The sequence below is a fragment of the Giraffa tippelskirchi genome, chromosome 11 (genome assembly GCF_054371585.1).
Source record: "Giraffa tippelskirchi isolate mGirTip1 chromosome 11, T2T-mGirTip1v1.2.pri, whole genome shotgun sequence".
Lineage (NCBI taxonomy): Eukaryota > Metazoa > Chordata > Mammalia > Artiodactyla > Giraffidae > Giraffa > Giraffa tippelskirchi.
The window spans coordinates 123,370,490-123,387,372 of NC_137285.1; the positions used below are offsets into that span (position 1 = coordinate 123,370,490).

The window sequence follows — 16,883 nt, forward strand, 5'->3', positions numbered from 1 at the left end:
TGAATTTTTACTACACATGCTCAAAAATGCAGAGAGTAATGCTGAACTTTAGGGCTTAGATGTAGATTCTCTGGTCATTGAGCACATCCAAGTGAACAAAGCCCCCAAGATGCGGAGCAGGACTTACAGAGCTCATGGTCGGATCAACCCCTACATGAGCTCTCCCTGTCACATTGAGATGATCCTTACCGAAAAAGAACAGATTGTTCCTAAACCAGAAGAGGAGGTTGCACAGAAGAAAAAGATATCCCAGAAGAAAATGAAGAAACAAAAACTTATGGCCCGGGGATAAATGCCGCAAAAAATAAATGCAAATAAAAGTGTTGGTAATGTATTTCAAGTGTTACCACACACACACAAAAAAAGAACAGCTCGGGATTCTGGAAGGAGAACCTCACGCTTGATGTCAGTGATCTGGCTTGTGGTCTGCACGCTGGCCCTGCTTTGGCTCCAGTGACCCGAGAAGACCAGAGAGGCCATGGGGGCCTGGGCTGTGGGGTCGGTGCTTCATCTCCTCCATTTGTAAGGCAGTAACTGTGCGCCAGCCTTGCTAGAAGCCCTGCAGCTGGGGATCACACTGATAAATTCACTGTATTACTTTGCACAAATCAATATCCCAGCACTTACCAGGGGTTGATGTGACCGAAATTGGTTTCAGCCAATTCGTGAGGGTAATAAATGGCCATTTATCAAATCAATTCATTCTGCGGCACTTCTTTGGCTGCCCACCCTCATGGTATCTCTGGGGTGCCAGGCTCCACCCAGCCACCACACATCTGACACTAGCTGAGAGGACCCAGGGAGCACCCTGGCCTGCCCTCTAGATCCACCCCACTCTCTTGCACCTGCTTCAGTCCTAAGGCCCTGCCACAGAGTCCGACCCAGAGAGTGCCTCATGCTTCACGGTAGCTGGAAGCTGAACACACTCTGACTATTATGAGTGTGATCCCTGGCTGCAGGGCTTCTAGCAAGGTGGGTGAAAAGTTACCACCTTACAAATGGAAGGGAATGTACTAACCCCACAGCCCAGGCCCCCACGCCCTCTGTGTCTTTTCCAGCAGCACTGGAAGCATAGTAGGGTCACCCTACACACCACATGACAAGGAGCAGAGTGTTCCAGATCTGAGGCAGAGTGTGGGTGACAGACGGAGCTATGGATAGGACAAGGCACTTGGCAGACATTCTGACAGCCCCTAGGAGGTGGGGAGTGGAACCATCTACTCCTGCTCTGGACTGGCGGCAGGGAGAGAAAAGGAGAAGGACCAGGGTAAGAGGCCAGTCTGAGGCTGGGACTAGGGATCAGTTTCTGGTTGAAGGAAACAACTGTGGGCCTGACCTATGGAGCACAGTGCCCAACGCTGGACAGTAAACATCTAGAGGAGGAGGACTGGGTTTTATTGAGAACTGTCTGGTACATACTGGAGACAGCATACACTTTACAGTCCTATAGTCCTGAGTTTGGATCTCTGGTACAAAGGTGAGGAAACCGATGCTCAAAGAAACTGAGTGACCAGCCTGAGTTGGATAGCTGGTAAATGGCCCACCTGCCATTTGGGCCCTGGTTGACTGAATTCTTTCCACTTGAATGTCCTCCTCCCTCCCCTAACTACTTCTGGGAGTTTCACAACTTATGGGCTTGAGAAGCTGGTGAGAAACAGGAGATCAGAGGAGTGGGCAACATGTGAGCAAATGGCTGTGTAAGAAGTGGAGGGTAAATACTATGATGGCAGCTGTAGTTCTGGCCCAAGTGGACTTGAAACCCTAGTAGAACCTGCTTCTCAGGCCTCGGCTCAGTCACTGATCTCTCCAATGGGCTCTTTCTCCTCTCTTCAACCCAAGAGATCCCAAGGTCTCCTCTCTTTTTACCTCAGACATGGCCTTGGCAAAGAAGTGAGGGGTTGCCACCTCCAAGCTGAGGGTGGCTGTCTGTATTCAGACCCAAAAGGGCAGCCTGATGAGGTTTGGGCCTGAGTAGTGGGGACTTGTGTCTTCATAGAAGCGTTCCCTGGCTCCTGGGTGTGACTGCCGGTAGCCTCTGCCCTCCAGCTGCTGAGGCAGATTTGGTCTATGGGCTCCTTTTAACTGCTGATGGTCAGGTCACGACCTGAACATGAGTCCCGTTGGTGTGTGAGGATGATGGAGATGGGCTGGGCCCAGTGTGTCACAGGGGTGACTGCCTTCATTGTTCAATGACTCCTCTGGGACTCCACAATTTCAGCTTCATGTCTCCTTTTACAAGTGAGCAGAACTTGGTGCTGGGTGTGGCAGCTGCTGGGCTGCATCTGGTGGGACTAGAGGCAGCACTGGGTGCACCTGACCAAGACATTGCAGGGAAGAGGCTTTTAAACCTGAGCTGAGCATTAGCTCACTTGAAGGGCCTCTCTGGACTTCTGGTCCATCGCCAGAGCTCCTGATCCCACAGGTCTGGGATCAGATCTACATTCTAACAACTTCCCAGAGAATGCTGATGCTGCTGGTCCAGAGACCACTTTGAGAACCACTGCCTCGGGGGATACTCCCTTGTCTAAGCCAGAAATAGGGTTCCCTTGCCCTTGCCTCAAACAGCGGTGAGGCCACCATCTTGAGCACAACCCCAGTTTTATCTCTTTCCACTGGGAAGTGCATGGGCAGGAGGGTCAGGAGATGAGGGGTGACACTGGCAGGCAGTCTAGATCCCAAGGTGGCATAAGCGCTTCTGAGGTGGAGAAGAAGGCACTCAAGACTTGTACAGGATGTTTTCAATAAAATTGAGCCAGCCTCCGACAAATTATATTGAAGGATGGCACAGTCCCTGCTGGGAGACAGGAGACCAAAGTTTAGTTCTGGCTCAGTTAGGGCAATACTAGTGATGGGAAAGCTCTTATTCCTCTCTGGGTCTCAGTTTCTCCACCTGAAAAGTGAGGGTGGAGTAGGGTCAGTAGATCAGATGAAGGTCGAGTTAAATTCAAAGCACAGAAAGCAGCCTTGAGCAAATTACTGAAGTGCTCTGTTTCAACTTCCTCATCTGTAACATGGGGATTCAATGGGACCAACCTCATAGGATTGTTATAAGGATTAAATGACACGGCATATGCAAAGAGCTTAGAACACTGACTGGTACACAGGAAGTACTCCACAAATGCTATGCTGTAATAATAACAGCCCCTTCTCCTCAGCTTGGAGATGGCAGGACCACACCTCACTGCAGCAGACCACAAACTTCTATGCCCTCTTCGGTGTGCATGTACTCACCTGCACCCACTGTGGCGATGGCACTCTCCTGCCCAATGATGTGCTCCTTCAGCCGCTGCTCCAGGGGAAAGCGGCGCCGCTCCTCGGCCTCGCGCTTCCGCTGATTCTCTTGGTACTGTGGACAGAGACAAGAGATGGAAGGCGGCTCAGGAGCGCCGGACTGAGGAGGACCCTAGTTTCATTCTATCCCCCCAACCCAGGGGGGAAAAGCAGAGGTCTGGGTCTCTGGGGGTTCTGATGGACAGCTCTGGCTCATTCTTTTCCCAGTCCCTTGTCTGAGTCCTCACCTCATTTCCCTACCTCGGTGGCCACTGCTCAGGGGTCCTGGCTTGCCCTGCTAGTAAAATAAGAAATGCTAGTACTGGGTTGGCCAAATGATTCTTATGGTTTTTCTGTAAGATCTTATGAACTTCTTGGCCAACTCAATAGATCAACTCTTGAGTCTGGAGTCTGACAGAAGATTTGGTTTGAATCCCAGCTCTCTCACTTATAAGATGTGATTACCTGGAGCAAGTTACTATGCTCAGTTTTCTCCTCTGTAAATTGGGGATTAAATATGATGCTGTATACAGAATGTGTCTAGCATTATGGCTGGTAAGCACTAAGTGCTTACAAATATATAGGTTCCTTTCCTTTTCTGCTTACCCTCTTGAAAACCATTTTGGTTTTTGGTTTTCAAACCAGAGCTATGAACACCTTCCAAGTCAATGACACTGCATTTTTCAATTAAACACAACTATTCAGCAACTTCTATATTCCTGGCACTGTGCATGCCATGATGGAAAGGTGGGGAAGGGGCAAAGAGGAAGACTGGCCCCTGGAAGGTTTAGATGATGCTGAGTGCCTGGCAGGTGTCTGGCCTCTGGCTTGGTCCATTTCAGAAAAGACAGAAGCAGGAGGCTTGAGCTTTGTCCCACTGAAAGGGAGGGGAAAAGAGCCAGGTCTTGCCTTCAAAGAGCTCTAAGTCAGACAGCAGAGGCGAGGCAGGGTCTGTACATGAATACCTCTCAGGCAGGATCAGCCGTTTCCCTTGTGGTTCTAAAGCATGTGTGCCTACATCTAGTTCTGTACCTATCACTGAAAAAAGTTACTTGAAAATGAGTTTTTTGCATATTTGTGATTGTGTCTTATGAATCAATTATGAGCCCCATTTTACTCACTGCTATTTCTGGCATGGGTCCTGGTACAGTGGAGGCAGCTGGGGAATGTTTACAAAAATGAAGTTGATGACAGATACAAAGAGGAATTAACAGCTAGACTGGGTGGTGTAGGAGTACAGAGAAGGGAAGGATACATACAGCATAAAACACTTCTGGGAGATGAGAGGCATGAAGGAGCTGGAGTATTGGGCTAGTTGGGAGCTGTGGGACTATTTGGAGACTGGGTTGGGGGGTGAGTGCATGGGTCTGATGATAAAGCATCTATGGAGGCCAGGTGCTGGGGGCAGGAAGCAGGTCTTAAAGTGAGACAGAAAGACCTGGGCCTTTCAGGGGCTTCTCTTCCCTAGGGCTCCTGTAACACTGACAGCTTTCTAGAAAGCGAGCTGCCAAGGTAAGGCCTTGTCACAAAAGTGGTGGCTGCAGATTGCTCTTGCGGGCAGAGTGGATGAAAAATACCTGCTACTTGGGCAGTGTTTTCCTGTTATGGTAGTGACCTTGACAGAAGTTAAAAAAAATAAATAGCAAACAATCCAATTTTGGCTGTTGCTATCAGTATGTAACTGAAAGCTCCCATCAGTCCTGGGGTTTCATATGGAGCAATAATTCGGCGCCAATCCCAGCGGAGCAACGTTTGCTGGTTGGAATCCAGCACGTCACTGTGCAGCTCCCTCAGGCATCACATACATCAGCTGGCTCTGCCGACTCCAGCCATATATCTGCCTCCTCCTCCTCCCTGCCCACCCAGCCCCTCTCAGCACTTGGGTCCACTGGACTGAAAGGCTCTGATGGAGAGATGCATGCCAGCGGCCTGGCCCGCTCGCAGTCAGGCAGGATGCAGAAGGAACCTGGCCTCCGAGAGTTTGCGAGGTCTGTTAGGTCATTTCCTCTCAGGGATGGGTATTCCCACCTCTGGGCCTTTTGTTCACACTGCTCCCCTAGCACAGACATCTTCTCTATTCCCACCCACCTCTAAGTGATCTCAGCTTAAATACCAAATTATCTAAAGAGCCTGTTGCCCTGGCACATCCAGAGCACTTATTTAACTGCCTGTTTCTGTCTCTACTCCACACATGCGGAGGTAGTGACAAAGACCATGCTCTAATCATCCCTGTAGCTCCAGCACCTAGCACAAGGCCTGGCTCACAGAAGAATTCAATTTGTGTTGCCAAGCGAATGAGGTGACTGCCGTCTGTGAGATGGCTGCTGTGTGCCGGGCATGGTACTCAGAACTTTCTGTGTAGTGTCTCACTGAATTCTTACAGCAGTCCCCATATGAAGTTTGATGCCTTTCTGGCTCATAGTGAGGCACATCGTGTGGCAGAAAGAACCCAGCTTTGCTCCAGAAAGACCTGAGTTTAAACCTCACCTAATCTACTTGGGCTTCCCACGTGGCTCAGTGGTAAAGAATCCACTTGCCAATGCAGGAGACATGGGTTTGATCCCTGGGTAGGGAAGATCCTCTGAAGAAGGGAATGGCAACCTACTCCAGTATTCTTGCCTGGGAAATCCCATGGACAGAGGAGCCTGGCGGGCTACAGTCCATGGCGTCAAAAAAGATTGGACACGACTCAGTGACTAAACAACAACAACAAATCTACTTACTAGTGAGCTCACCTTGGGGAAGTTAATTCAACTCCCTGAATTTTAGTTCCTCATCTCTAGCATGGCAATGGTACTCATACCTACCTCATAGGATCCTTGTCGGACGCTGGTGAGAATTAAGTGAGATGATGCATATGAAGCACTGGGCAGGTCTCTGGCACACAGTGAATGTATATGTAGAAGTAGCTATGTGAGAGACTCAGTGGCCAACATAGTACCTGGCCTGTGCAGGCCTTTGATAAACTTTGCTAACTTCTTCTTTACTGCATTTTGATAACTAATTTTCTAACCCAGTGCCTTTGTTTTTGTTTTGGTGCTAGAACTAATTTAATCTGCATGGAGCCCCACAAATAAGGGGAAGAACTGCTCTGGCTTAAGCAGAAGCCAAGAGTCAAGTCCATTAGGATGCCCCCATGGGCCCAGTGTGGCTCCTGAGGCTTCTCCCCAGGAACCCTGAGTCTTCTGGGCAGTCTCAACACCAGCTGAGTTCTCAGGACACCTCCACTGCCTGGGGTGTCTCAGCTGTGCCTGTCAATTTTCCTTACATGGTAGAGAACTCCTCCTCTAGGTGCTTTCCATCCATTGGTTTGTGGGGCCTCACAAAACACACCTTTTTTTCCTTTGTTGCAGGCAAAGCCTAACAGGAGTTTCCCCACCACTCTGTTGGTTTGGGTACCACCATCATGGCCTCTTTGAGTCTTCTCTAGGGCAACATTTCTACCTTTTGTAACTCTTCTTCAGTGTCATGATTTTAGGTTATCTTAGTATTCTTGTTATTTTCTTGAGCAATGGGAAAGGGTTCTTGACTTCTATGGGTGTGAGTGTCAGGTTTCTCAAGAGCTCTCTACATGGTACTGGGAAAGATTCAACTTATGGCCTAAATTTGAGCACACCCTGATTCGAGTACAACCCCCTCTACGCCTGGAGCCCTATATAGCTCTTCAGAGAAACTTCTGAAACTGGACCAGACTTTTTGTTAAAAATGTACAGGACAACGGGATTAAACCACGTATGAGGCTACTTCTTCATGCTCTTTCCCAAACACTTAGCACAGAGCTTATATTAAAAAAATACGTCGAGCACTTCCCAGTGGTGGTCCAGTGGTTAAGAATCTGCCTGCCAATGCAGGGAACAAGGGTTTGATCCCTGGTCTAGGAAGATTCCACATGCCAAGGGAAGCCCATGCACCACAACAACTGAAGCCTATGCACCACAACAAGAGAAGCCACCACAATGAGAAGCCCACACAAGCAATGAAGAGTAGCTCCCACTCGCTGTAACTAGAGAAAGCCCACACACAGCAATGAAGACTCAGGCAGCCAAAATAAAAATAAGAATGAATGAATGACTTTTTAAGGTGTGAGCTACAAGTTCAGGCTTGTGGAAAGCTAACCAGTGGAAGAACCTAGGGAAGGAAACCACTTGGTATGTAGGTATTCTCTTTGGGAGGAGAGAGAAGGCTCTTGATAAGGGTCCATGAATGTGGGCTACTGTTGTTCCTGGCTTCCTGAGGAAATGGGGAGGAAGGCTACAGGGAATGAGGTCAAGGCTCTGCTTCAACAGGGTTCCAGTAGAGGAGGGGACAGGGTAGGTGACCCAGCCTGCAGAAGCAGAGGACACTGGGTGGAGACGCACTAGGAGGAAGCCACCAGGAGAGCAGGAGTGGGAGAGTGATCATCTTCTTAATAAAAGCCACATGCAATTAGTTTCAGAAGCCCTCACCTGGAGCCAGCAGCGACCAGCTCCCTATGCTGCATCTTGGCTGGATAATCGCAGCCACTGGTTTTCATCATTCTTGATTTAATATGGCACCCCTCCTGGCTCTGAGTGCATTTACAGGAAAGGGCTGGGAGGCCGAGGCGAAGCCTAGCTGGGCTCTTGTTAGGAGGTGGGTGGCTGGCCAGAGCAGCTCTGTGGGTGAGAGTTACAGGGAGAAGGGTATGGCAGCACCCCTGCTGCTGGGCATTACTCAGGGAACAAATCTGATAATAAACCTGGAGATGTGTTCACTGAGAGGGGAGCTTGGGCAGGGGTGGTCGGCAGAAGGAGACCCTGGGGAAAAACAGGAAAAGTGTGGCAGAGGGAAGAAAAGAGAGGCCAAGATGCAGCTTGCCTTTAGAGGGAGGTCAGGGCACAGAGCCCCCTGGCTTCTCACAGACTCAGATATGCCCCATCCTCCTGACTCCCTGGATCCACCCCAACTCACATCATAGTCCTGAAGCTGGGGGAGGCAGAGAGGCCTGGGTGGGGAGGTCAACAAAGTGGGCAACAGATGAGACTTGAGGGGCAGGTTTGGGATGATGGAGAGTCCTGAGAAGAGGGAGTGGTAACAAGAGGAGCTCAGGGGGTCCAACAAGGGAGGCTGGGAAATGTAGAGCAGACAGGAGGGGAGAATGGGGGATGAGAGGGGCACCTAATGGACTTGAAAGTCTCTGGAACTAGCTCAAGAGTCCACATCTATACTGAGGAAAGCTGGGTACAGTGCCGGCATCAGTCCCATGAAGACTTGGTGACTGCTACGTCAGCATCCCAGGGTCCATTCTCTCCTCCACCTGATCCTTCTTTTGCTGCCAGATGGGTATTTTTAACAGGTTAATTGGATCATGTTGCTCCTCTGCAAATAACTGGGTTGCCCCAGAGACAAGAATGGCGAGAGATGGTTAAGAGGGCAAAGAGGGGCTGAGGTGAGAAAACAGGTTGTATGCTCCTCAGTGCATCACATCAGGAGCTACGTGATGATGATGTACCTGTGACTGGGGATGTTAATTTTGATCATCTGATTAAGGTGGGCTGTGCCAAGTTTCTCCACCATCATCTTCCCCTTATGTAATTAACACATGTCTTGTAGGGTGGGACCCAGAGACTACGAAAATACCCTGTTACTCCTCAAACTTCCACTCCTTAGTCTGAATATGGACTGATGAACCTTGACTGATTTGGGACCAGCTGTTCTAACCCTCACAGCCCTATGAAGGTCAGAGGATCTCCTCCCTCATCATCCAGAGAGGAAGTAATTAAAGCAGGGTCCCACTGGTAGCAAGTAATAAAGGCGAACACTTTAACTCCTGCAGTCTGACTCCAGTGGTTGCACCTTCCACCCTGGAGATAAGGAAAGACCCGTTCTTGCCTTTAGGGAGTTCAGAGCCTATTTAGGGAAAGGAGATTTAAAACACAAATTTCATATTCCTACTTTTAGCATGGGGATACCTAATGAATTTATTGAAAATAAACACCAGAGGGTGTTCTTGCCAGAAATGCACAGCCTGAATTGAATCATAAAGAAACATTAGACAAACCCAAATTGAGTACAGTCTACAAAATAACCAGCTTGTACTTGTTAGAATGTCAAGAAAGACTGAGGAACTGTTTCAGATTAAAGAAGACTAAATAGACATGACAACCGAATCCAACTTTGGATCCAGAATTTTCTTTCCTTGTAAAGCAAACTATTGGGACAACTGGTGAAATGTGAATAACATCTGTAGATTAGTTAATATTAATGCTCTGATTCTGAGAATTGTATTGAGGTTATATAGAAAATGTCTTTTATTTTTAAGGACATTCATACAAGTTATTTGGGGGTAAAGGGGATCATGTATATATAACTCTCAAATAGTTTAGAAAAATTATATATCTTTATAGTATTCATCTCTACATAATAAAGCAAGCATGATAAAATGTTAACAACTGGTAATATGCGTGAAAGTTTATGGGAATTTGCTGTACTATTTTTGAAGTTTTGTAAAAATAAAAGTGAAATAAATTAGGACAATGCTTACCCTTGAGGGACAGATAGTGACTGGAAGGGAGTATGATACAAATGAATGCTTGTAATAGTCTACTTCTTGATCAGGTATATTCAGTTTGTGAAATTAACAGTGAGCTGTATAGTTATGAGTACCTTATACAAATATATCTCAGCAAACAATTTTTTAAAAGTTAAAAGAGAAAGAACGCAAAGGTCTATCCCCATAAAGCATGGAGGCTGTGTCTGGCCCATGGAGAACCTATAATGAACTTATAGGTTGGTGTTGGTGGGTCAAGCACAGATCCAGGCATGTGGCACACCAGCACTTGAAATGAGATGCGAAGCAGGGAGCAGGCTCGCTGAGGCAGGGAAGGGGGTTTCTCTTCATCCTAAGTCAGGCCAAACATAACCCTCTACCTTCCTGTATACCTCACCCCTTCTCTCCTGATGGCTTCCTCCAGATCTTATGGGAGCACCCAGGCGTGCAGCCCGGAACGCAGGGCCCACGGGAGCCCTGCATCCCCAGCTACCCCTGCAGCAAATGAAAAAATACACAGACAGGAAATGTGCTTGTGATTCTGTCACTGGGATATGCAAATAAAATATATATGATAGACCTATCTGCCTAATATTCCTACCAATTCATTCTCTGAGTGTGATTAAAATGAGCAATAAATTCCTCGTGAGTCTCGGTGGAGTGAGGATCTGGGAGTGGAGATGCGGGCTGCCACTAGCACGTCCCCCTCAGCTGAATATTCATCATGGAATAGCTCCCCATATTTTTGTTTTATCTGCCATCATGTGCACAGAGATATATTTCCACCTCTCCGTTGTCTCTTAGTTAAGATGTGAAAATGGTCTAAGCTTTAAGTATTAAACCCTTCAGCTTGTGAAATCCTTCAAAGTGAGATCACAGATTACCTTCTCCATGAAGCCTGCCCTGCTCATTCTGCCTGGAGGTGATCCATGCTTTCTTGGAACCCCCACAAGCTCTGTGTGGACCCCTCCTAAGGCACAAGTCAGCCTGTGGGTATCACAGCTAAGAGCGCCTGCCTCTCCCCATCTTCCTCTCCTAATACTCAGCGCAAGAGACAGGAGCTGGGCTTCATCCACCTCTTGATCTTCTCAGGGGGCCTAGGAGGCTTCCACACAGAGACTTCTGAGAGAACTAAGCAAATAAGCCATGAGAAACAAATCATTTAGGCCACTTAAAGTGACAGAGATTCTTAGATAAGTGACATATTTTAAAAGGCAGAATAAAATTAAAAATTAGGCTTATGGCTAACTCTAAAATGGGAAAACCATCAAGAAAAAATTAGTGAAAAAACACAGATTTCACACATGGAACTAGGGTCATAACTCAAATACCTTCAGGACCAAGAAGGAAATATAAATGCCTGACAGGTAAGCACATAACATGATAGGAAACAAACACCTGTGGCTGGAGAGTCCATATTATAACCTCTAAGACATTACATTCACATTTAAAAAAAAACTCTGAATTGGCAAAATAAAATGTGGCTGCCAGTTTGAGACCCATGGTTTATACCGTAGGCTATCAACTAGGCTAAGAAAAAAAACCCACTTATGTATAGATATGGTCCAGAAAAGGTAAATGTAGTATCATAAGAGGAACGCTCTGATTCATATCTCAATAGCTGCTTATAATAGCCTGATTTTCAAAAGTCACGTTTTATTTTACCTTCAGTTTTCTCACCTGTAAAAAGGGGGGAATAAGAGCTACCTCATAGCTTTGTTACAACATTAGAAAAATTATATATTGGAGCACGTGGCAGTGCCTAGATGCACTTGATAAATGGTACCTACTATTACTATAAATAATTAAAAACATTAATAATAGTTATGTATAGGTAGTAGGGCTAAAATGCTTTTAACTGACATTCAGTTCAGTTGACATCTCTTTCAGGAAGCCTTCCTTGATCTCCTAGGCAGGATTAGAAGCCACTGTGGGTTGCCACAGTCCCTGGGCTTCCCTGGGACTGATGACTCAGTGGTGCCACACTTTACTCGTCTGTTTCCTCAACAGACTGTGAGCTCCTTGAGGGGTTCATCCAGATATCTTCTTCCCACCTAGCCTAGAACCTGGCATACAGATGTCATTTATAAATGTGCATTGACTTATTTAATTATGTTCATTTTATACTTCCAGATTTTCCATAATGGGAAAGATGACTTTTATAATTACAAATTTTCTATAAAGAGTGCATATTTGACTATAGAGAGGTAGGTGAAGGTGGAAGAGGTTGAGCTGGATGGCAGGGAGATGCCGGATGGACAGAAAGGAAGGAAGATAAGATCAGAGTGGTGGTAATCCGTGTCTAGACAAAGAGCCAAGACATGAGGTCTCAGGCTGGAGCCTTAGCACCCTCCAGGCCTGAATCATTATGTCACTGACAAAGGGCTTGAACTCAAGAGCTGAGTAGCTGCTGCTTACTTCCTGGCAGAGGGTAACATAACCCAGTCTAAAGCACTGTTTTCCCCCTGAAACTCTTCCTCACAATTTTGAAGAGGTGGTTTTTTTGCAGCCTGGAGGAAAAAAGCAGAGCAGAAAGAATGGGTGACCATGGAGATGTTGAACAACTGAGAGAAAAACAATGCTGATGTCCAGGGAGAGCTGAGGGTGGTTCACGTGGGCAGAATCTGAGGGGACCCCACAGCAATCAGGCGGAGGTGCTTAGCAGACAGCTGAACACTACAGAAGAGGATATCCAGCCTGCGTAAAGGGATCAAGTGCAGAGAGGTGATGACAGAGAAACAGTTTTCATGTTGAGAGGTGACAAAACCCCTGGCTGGCTCTGAGTGGTCTTCTAGCCTCAAAAGGCAGCCCCTGCCCTGGGTCACAGCTCTGTGAGGGGGCTCCTTCTGGCAGCAGCCACCCATTAAGCCTGGCTCTGTCCTAGCCCTGGCACTGAATCCATTTCCTCTCCTCTCCTCCTCCTCACAGCCGTCTCTGTGCCCACACGCAGTCTCTCCTTTCCCGGCCAGATACCCCACTGCCTTCAGCCTTTTCTCATGGCACAGTTCTGCTTGCCTCCTTGCTGCCCACCTCTGCACAGATTCTGAGAGCTCAGTCTACTCAGAAGGTAGCCCTCTGTGGTCTAGAAGGATCTGACTGGCACAGAGGCAGCAACTGCCACTTACTCACTTGGGACCCTGACTTTGCATTGATGTGGCTGACATCAAGACATTTCCTGGGCAGCCAAATTTCGTTAGGGTCCCTCAGCAGCCCTAACCCTTCCATCCCTGCTGATACGAAGAGGTCTGTTCTCCTGCTTTACGTGACCAGACCAGTGCTGGCCCTATGTCACACTACCTGACAAAACAGGGGTAATTTTGGCCAAGGGCAGCGCTGGCTCTCAGGGCACAGTGGCTTGGCCTGAAAGGGGAGATAATGACGGGGATGCAGTCCCTGAGGTGATGTGAAACAGTGCTCAGGGATTCCCTTAGAGAATGGGGGAAGCTGAACCATCTCTAGGGCAGGAACATGGGATTAGCTGTGTCCAATAAGTTGTGAGTGGAAGTAAAGGGTCCCACTTCCAGGCTGAGCATGCAGCTGCAGGTGGGAGGCCCTCCAGGGTGCTCTCTTCCAGAGGGCGGCTGCTCCGCCAGTCAGGTCCCTCAGCATCGCAGATGAGCAGAGCCCTCCTCTGCTGACCCACGATGGATGATGGACGTGTAGCATGAGGTAAAAATGAATCTTTGCTATTTTAAGCCACTGAAATTTTGGGTTGTTACAACAGCATGACCTAGTTCATCCTGACTGCTACACAGACCAGTGGTATATTGAATGGAACCATAGAAACCATTTAGTCACAGTGTTTTCATTTCACAGAGGTAAATCAAGCTTCAAGAGCGGAAGCCCTTGCCCGAGGTCACACAGTCAGTGAGGAGGTGGGATCACATCCCCAGCTGAGTGCTCAGTCAGGTGACCTAACCTAAGTGTTCTTACTCAAGACACACAGAGTATCTGCCACTAGGTGGGACCTGCCACTCTTAATCATCTCAAAGTACTGCAGCCAATTTGCCAGAGAGAGATTCCACGAAGCTGGAAAAAACCCAAGACTGAGAGTCAGAAACCAAGCCTTCCAGTTCCTGTCCTGCCAGTGCACGTACCACATGATCTTGCGTCCAAGTCTTAGTAACAGTTTTGATGCTAACTCACTCTGGCACCAAAGGCAAGTCACAACACACCCCTGGGCTCCAGTTTCCCCAGGAAGAAAAGAAATCATTTTGATCGAGGTTTCAGAGTTAAAATGTGTGCCCCACAGCACAGCCTCCATGGAGGCTACCCAGGGGGGAAGGATAGGCTTTCCTTCAACCAGAACAGCTTTATTTTCCTCTGACTTATTTGTTTTACTTTGATAAGATTTCCCATCACTGGACTTGATGGTTTCTCAGGTCCCTGTCAGCTCTGACATTTGTGATTGTAGCTCCTTGATTCTGCCAAGTACTTTCTAAGTTATAGCTGGGTGGCTGAGAGGAGCAGAAGGCAGCCTGTTTTTAGAAGGTTCAAAAGTCTGGATGAGAAGATAAAATTAAGATGAAGATTGTTTTGCCTCATACTCTACACAAGGATCTCTGGAGTGTATATGGAGGGAAGGGGTCAGGGAAAAGTTCTAGAAGGAGAGATGATGGAAAAGAGTTACTTGATGAGGTTGCAGAGTGCATGAGACCTGAGGAAATAGTACTGAGGCGAAGATTTTGTCCTGCTATCCCCTCTCCTTCATGGAAGGAGCCAGAAGGCTCACTACCTCAGAAACTGAATTTTAAAAGTTAGTCCTCAGAAGTCAGAAGTAGCCCAGGCTTCTTCCTGGTCAGAAAAGGGATGCCTCCTATTCTTGTTAAGTGCAGGTTGGATTTGTACTTAAATAGACAATAATCCTCTAAGAAGTGGCTTTTGGTGTAGAGTCTGACATAATTTAATGAGTGAAAGATGAAATGAAGCATAGAGTGCTTCATCAAGCACGGGCCTTCTCCTTTCTTTGAGACTTACCTTGGTCTCAGAAGTCCTTAAAAGCTTCATCACCTCCCCTTCTCGAGCATAATCCAAGGGTGTGTGTCCCATTTCATTCCTCTGCAAGGGATTGGCTCCTGACAGGAGGAGAAGGAGAAACAGAGCCTCTATGAGTGATCAGTGGACCCTAAGCCTTCCCTGGGAGGTGGCATAGGCCTTGATTTCAGTGTAAGGAACGCTCACAGAAATATGGAGCAACAAAACCTAAGAGATTGAAACACATGTCAAGCTACTCTGAGAGAGGAGCTCTCGGTCCTCTCTGACATAGAAGTAAGGTACTGAGGCTCCTGTATGTGCACGCACACGTGCAAAAACTCACTACCCACATAGAGAGGTGCCACACACACAGATGTGCTATACACACACACAGGTGTGCTGTGCCTACAAAAATATACACAGCTGAACATGCTAACAAATATATCAATACACACACAGATTAATACACCCCAACTCGAATGCATTCTTCATTAAAATGTCTGCATTATCATATTCGTTTGTACACGATGAATATTCATTCATAAAAATCATATAGAAATCTAAAGCACAGAGAATCCCAGGTAACGACAAGGCCCCTTCTTTCTGCTCTCTGCCTCTCCCTCTGCTTAATGCTCTCTTTTCCCTGCTTACTTCCTGACTGCTAGAGTCAGCTGAGCTCTGGCCATCATCAGCAACCCAGCTGTGCCAGCCCTCACCTGTGCTACTTGTTGTTGCGTGTGCACTCAGGTAGGCATCTCCTCCAATCACTGGTTCCTGTGACTTGAGGACACGGAACTTTAAGTATAACAAAAAGAAGAGGCTTGCTTGGGGCCATGCATCTACCTTTTCTCACTTATAAGTGCCGGCAGCTGATGAGCCTGTGTAAAGTGTCTGCTTGGTGTAGAGCCTTGACAGACATGGAAAATAGGTACTTTAACCCCCACACTGTCAGAAAATCCTCCCCAAAACCCAGATCTGGGCACCTCATTCTCCTCTTCAAAAACTGACCATTCCATTCAATCTGTCCAAACTTGAATGAGCTGGGACTCAGGACATAGAAGAACCAGATCTGGTCCTGCCCCAAAGCACTCCTCTCAAGAACTATGTGTTAAATGGAACATTAAAGTAACAGACAAACTAATACTCCTTGACCTTTATTGCTAAGGAAGTGCGTTGTCTATACTTCAAGCAGGGTTAAGACACAGTCTCTGCCATGAGGATGTAGTAAGTTGGCTAGGGACACTAAACACACAGGAAAGGCTGCGTCACCACAAGGTCTGGCTCAGGGGAGATATTCAGTCACTGTTTGCTGATGGACAGTAAAAATCAGTGTTTCTCAATCCCAGGCTGAGGCAACATTTATATCATGATATAAACCCATTCCTATTCAAACTCTCTGCTTCTTTAAGGACTATAAACTCATCAACAATGATAATCATTTATTAAGCATTTACGCATGGTTGTCTGCCACGGCTGCAGAGGAAGAGGTGTGGGAGGAGGAGGGGAAAGGAGCAGAGAGCATAAAGCACGATCCAGACCAAGGAAGCTTGTTATCAATAAGAAAAATTAATACTTTTTTACATGATTCTATTTTCTAATAGGAAGCTAGTACAAAATAAAATATTTAGATAATTTTTAATCACAATTCACATACCTTTTAAGGTACACAATTCAGTAGTTTTAAATACACTTCCATCATCATATAAGCCTCACCAGTATCTAATTCCAGATCATTTTAATCAGCTTGAAAAGAAACCCCATCACCATTATCAGAGACATTCGCCACTTCCCCCAACCCCAGAAACCATTAGTCGGCTTTCTGTCCCTATATTTGCCTACACTTGACATTTCATATAAATGGCATCATACAGTGTGTGATCTTTTGCATCTGGCTTAATTTACCATGTTTTCAAGGTTCATTCATGATGTAGCACATGTCATTCATGCTACAACATGAATGTAGGAATATAGCATGTACTTCATTCTTTTATGGCTGAATAATATTGCATCCTATGGACATACCCCATTTTGTTATTCATCAAGCTCATGAACATTTGAACTGCTTTCCCCTTTTGGCTATTATGAATATGCTGCTATGAATATTTGTGTACAAGTCTGTTTGAGTGGATAT

The 16,883-nt window shown here is 46.8% G+C and overlaps 1 protein-coding gene across 6 annotated transcripts in view; it reads right to left on the minus strand.

Annotated features, from left to right (window-relative positions):
* Positions 1 to 16,883, minus strand: part of CLPB (ClpB family mitochondrial disaggregase) — a 143,286-nt gene that overhangs the window by 24,708 nt on the left and 101,695 nt on the right. For all 6 annotated transcript variants that reach the window (XM_081539510.1, XM_081539509.1, XM_081539507.1 and 3 more), the window contains 2 exons: positions 14,756 to 14,853; positions 3,232 to 3,346 (listed from right to left, as the gene is read on the minus strand). In XM_081539510.1, the coding sequence (XP_081395636.1) occupies positions 3,232 to 3,346; positions 14,756 to 14,853 (213 nt within the window). The remainder of the gene's footprint in view (positions 1 to 3,231; positions 3,347 to 14,755; positions 14,854 to 16,883) is intronic.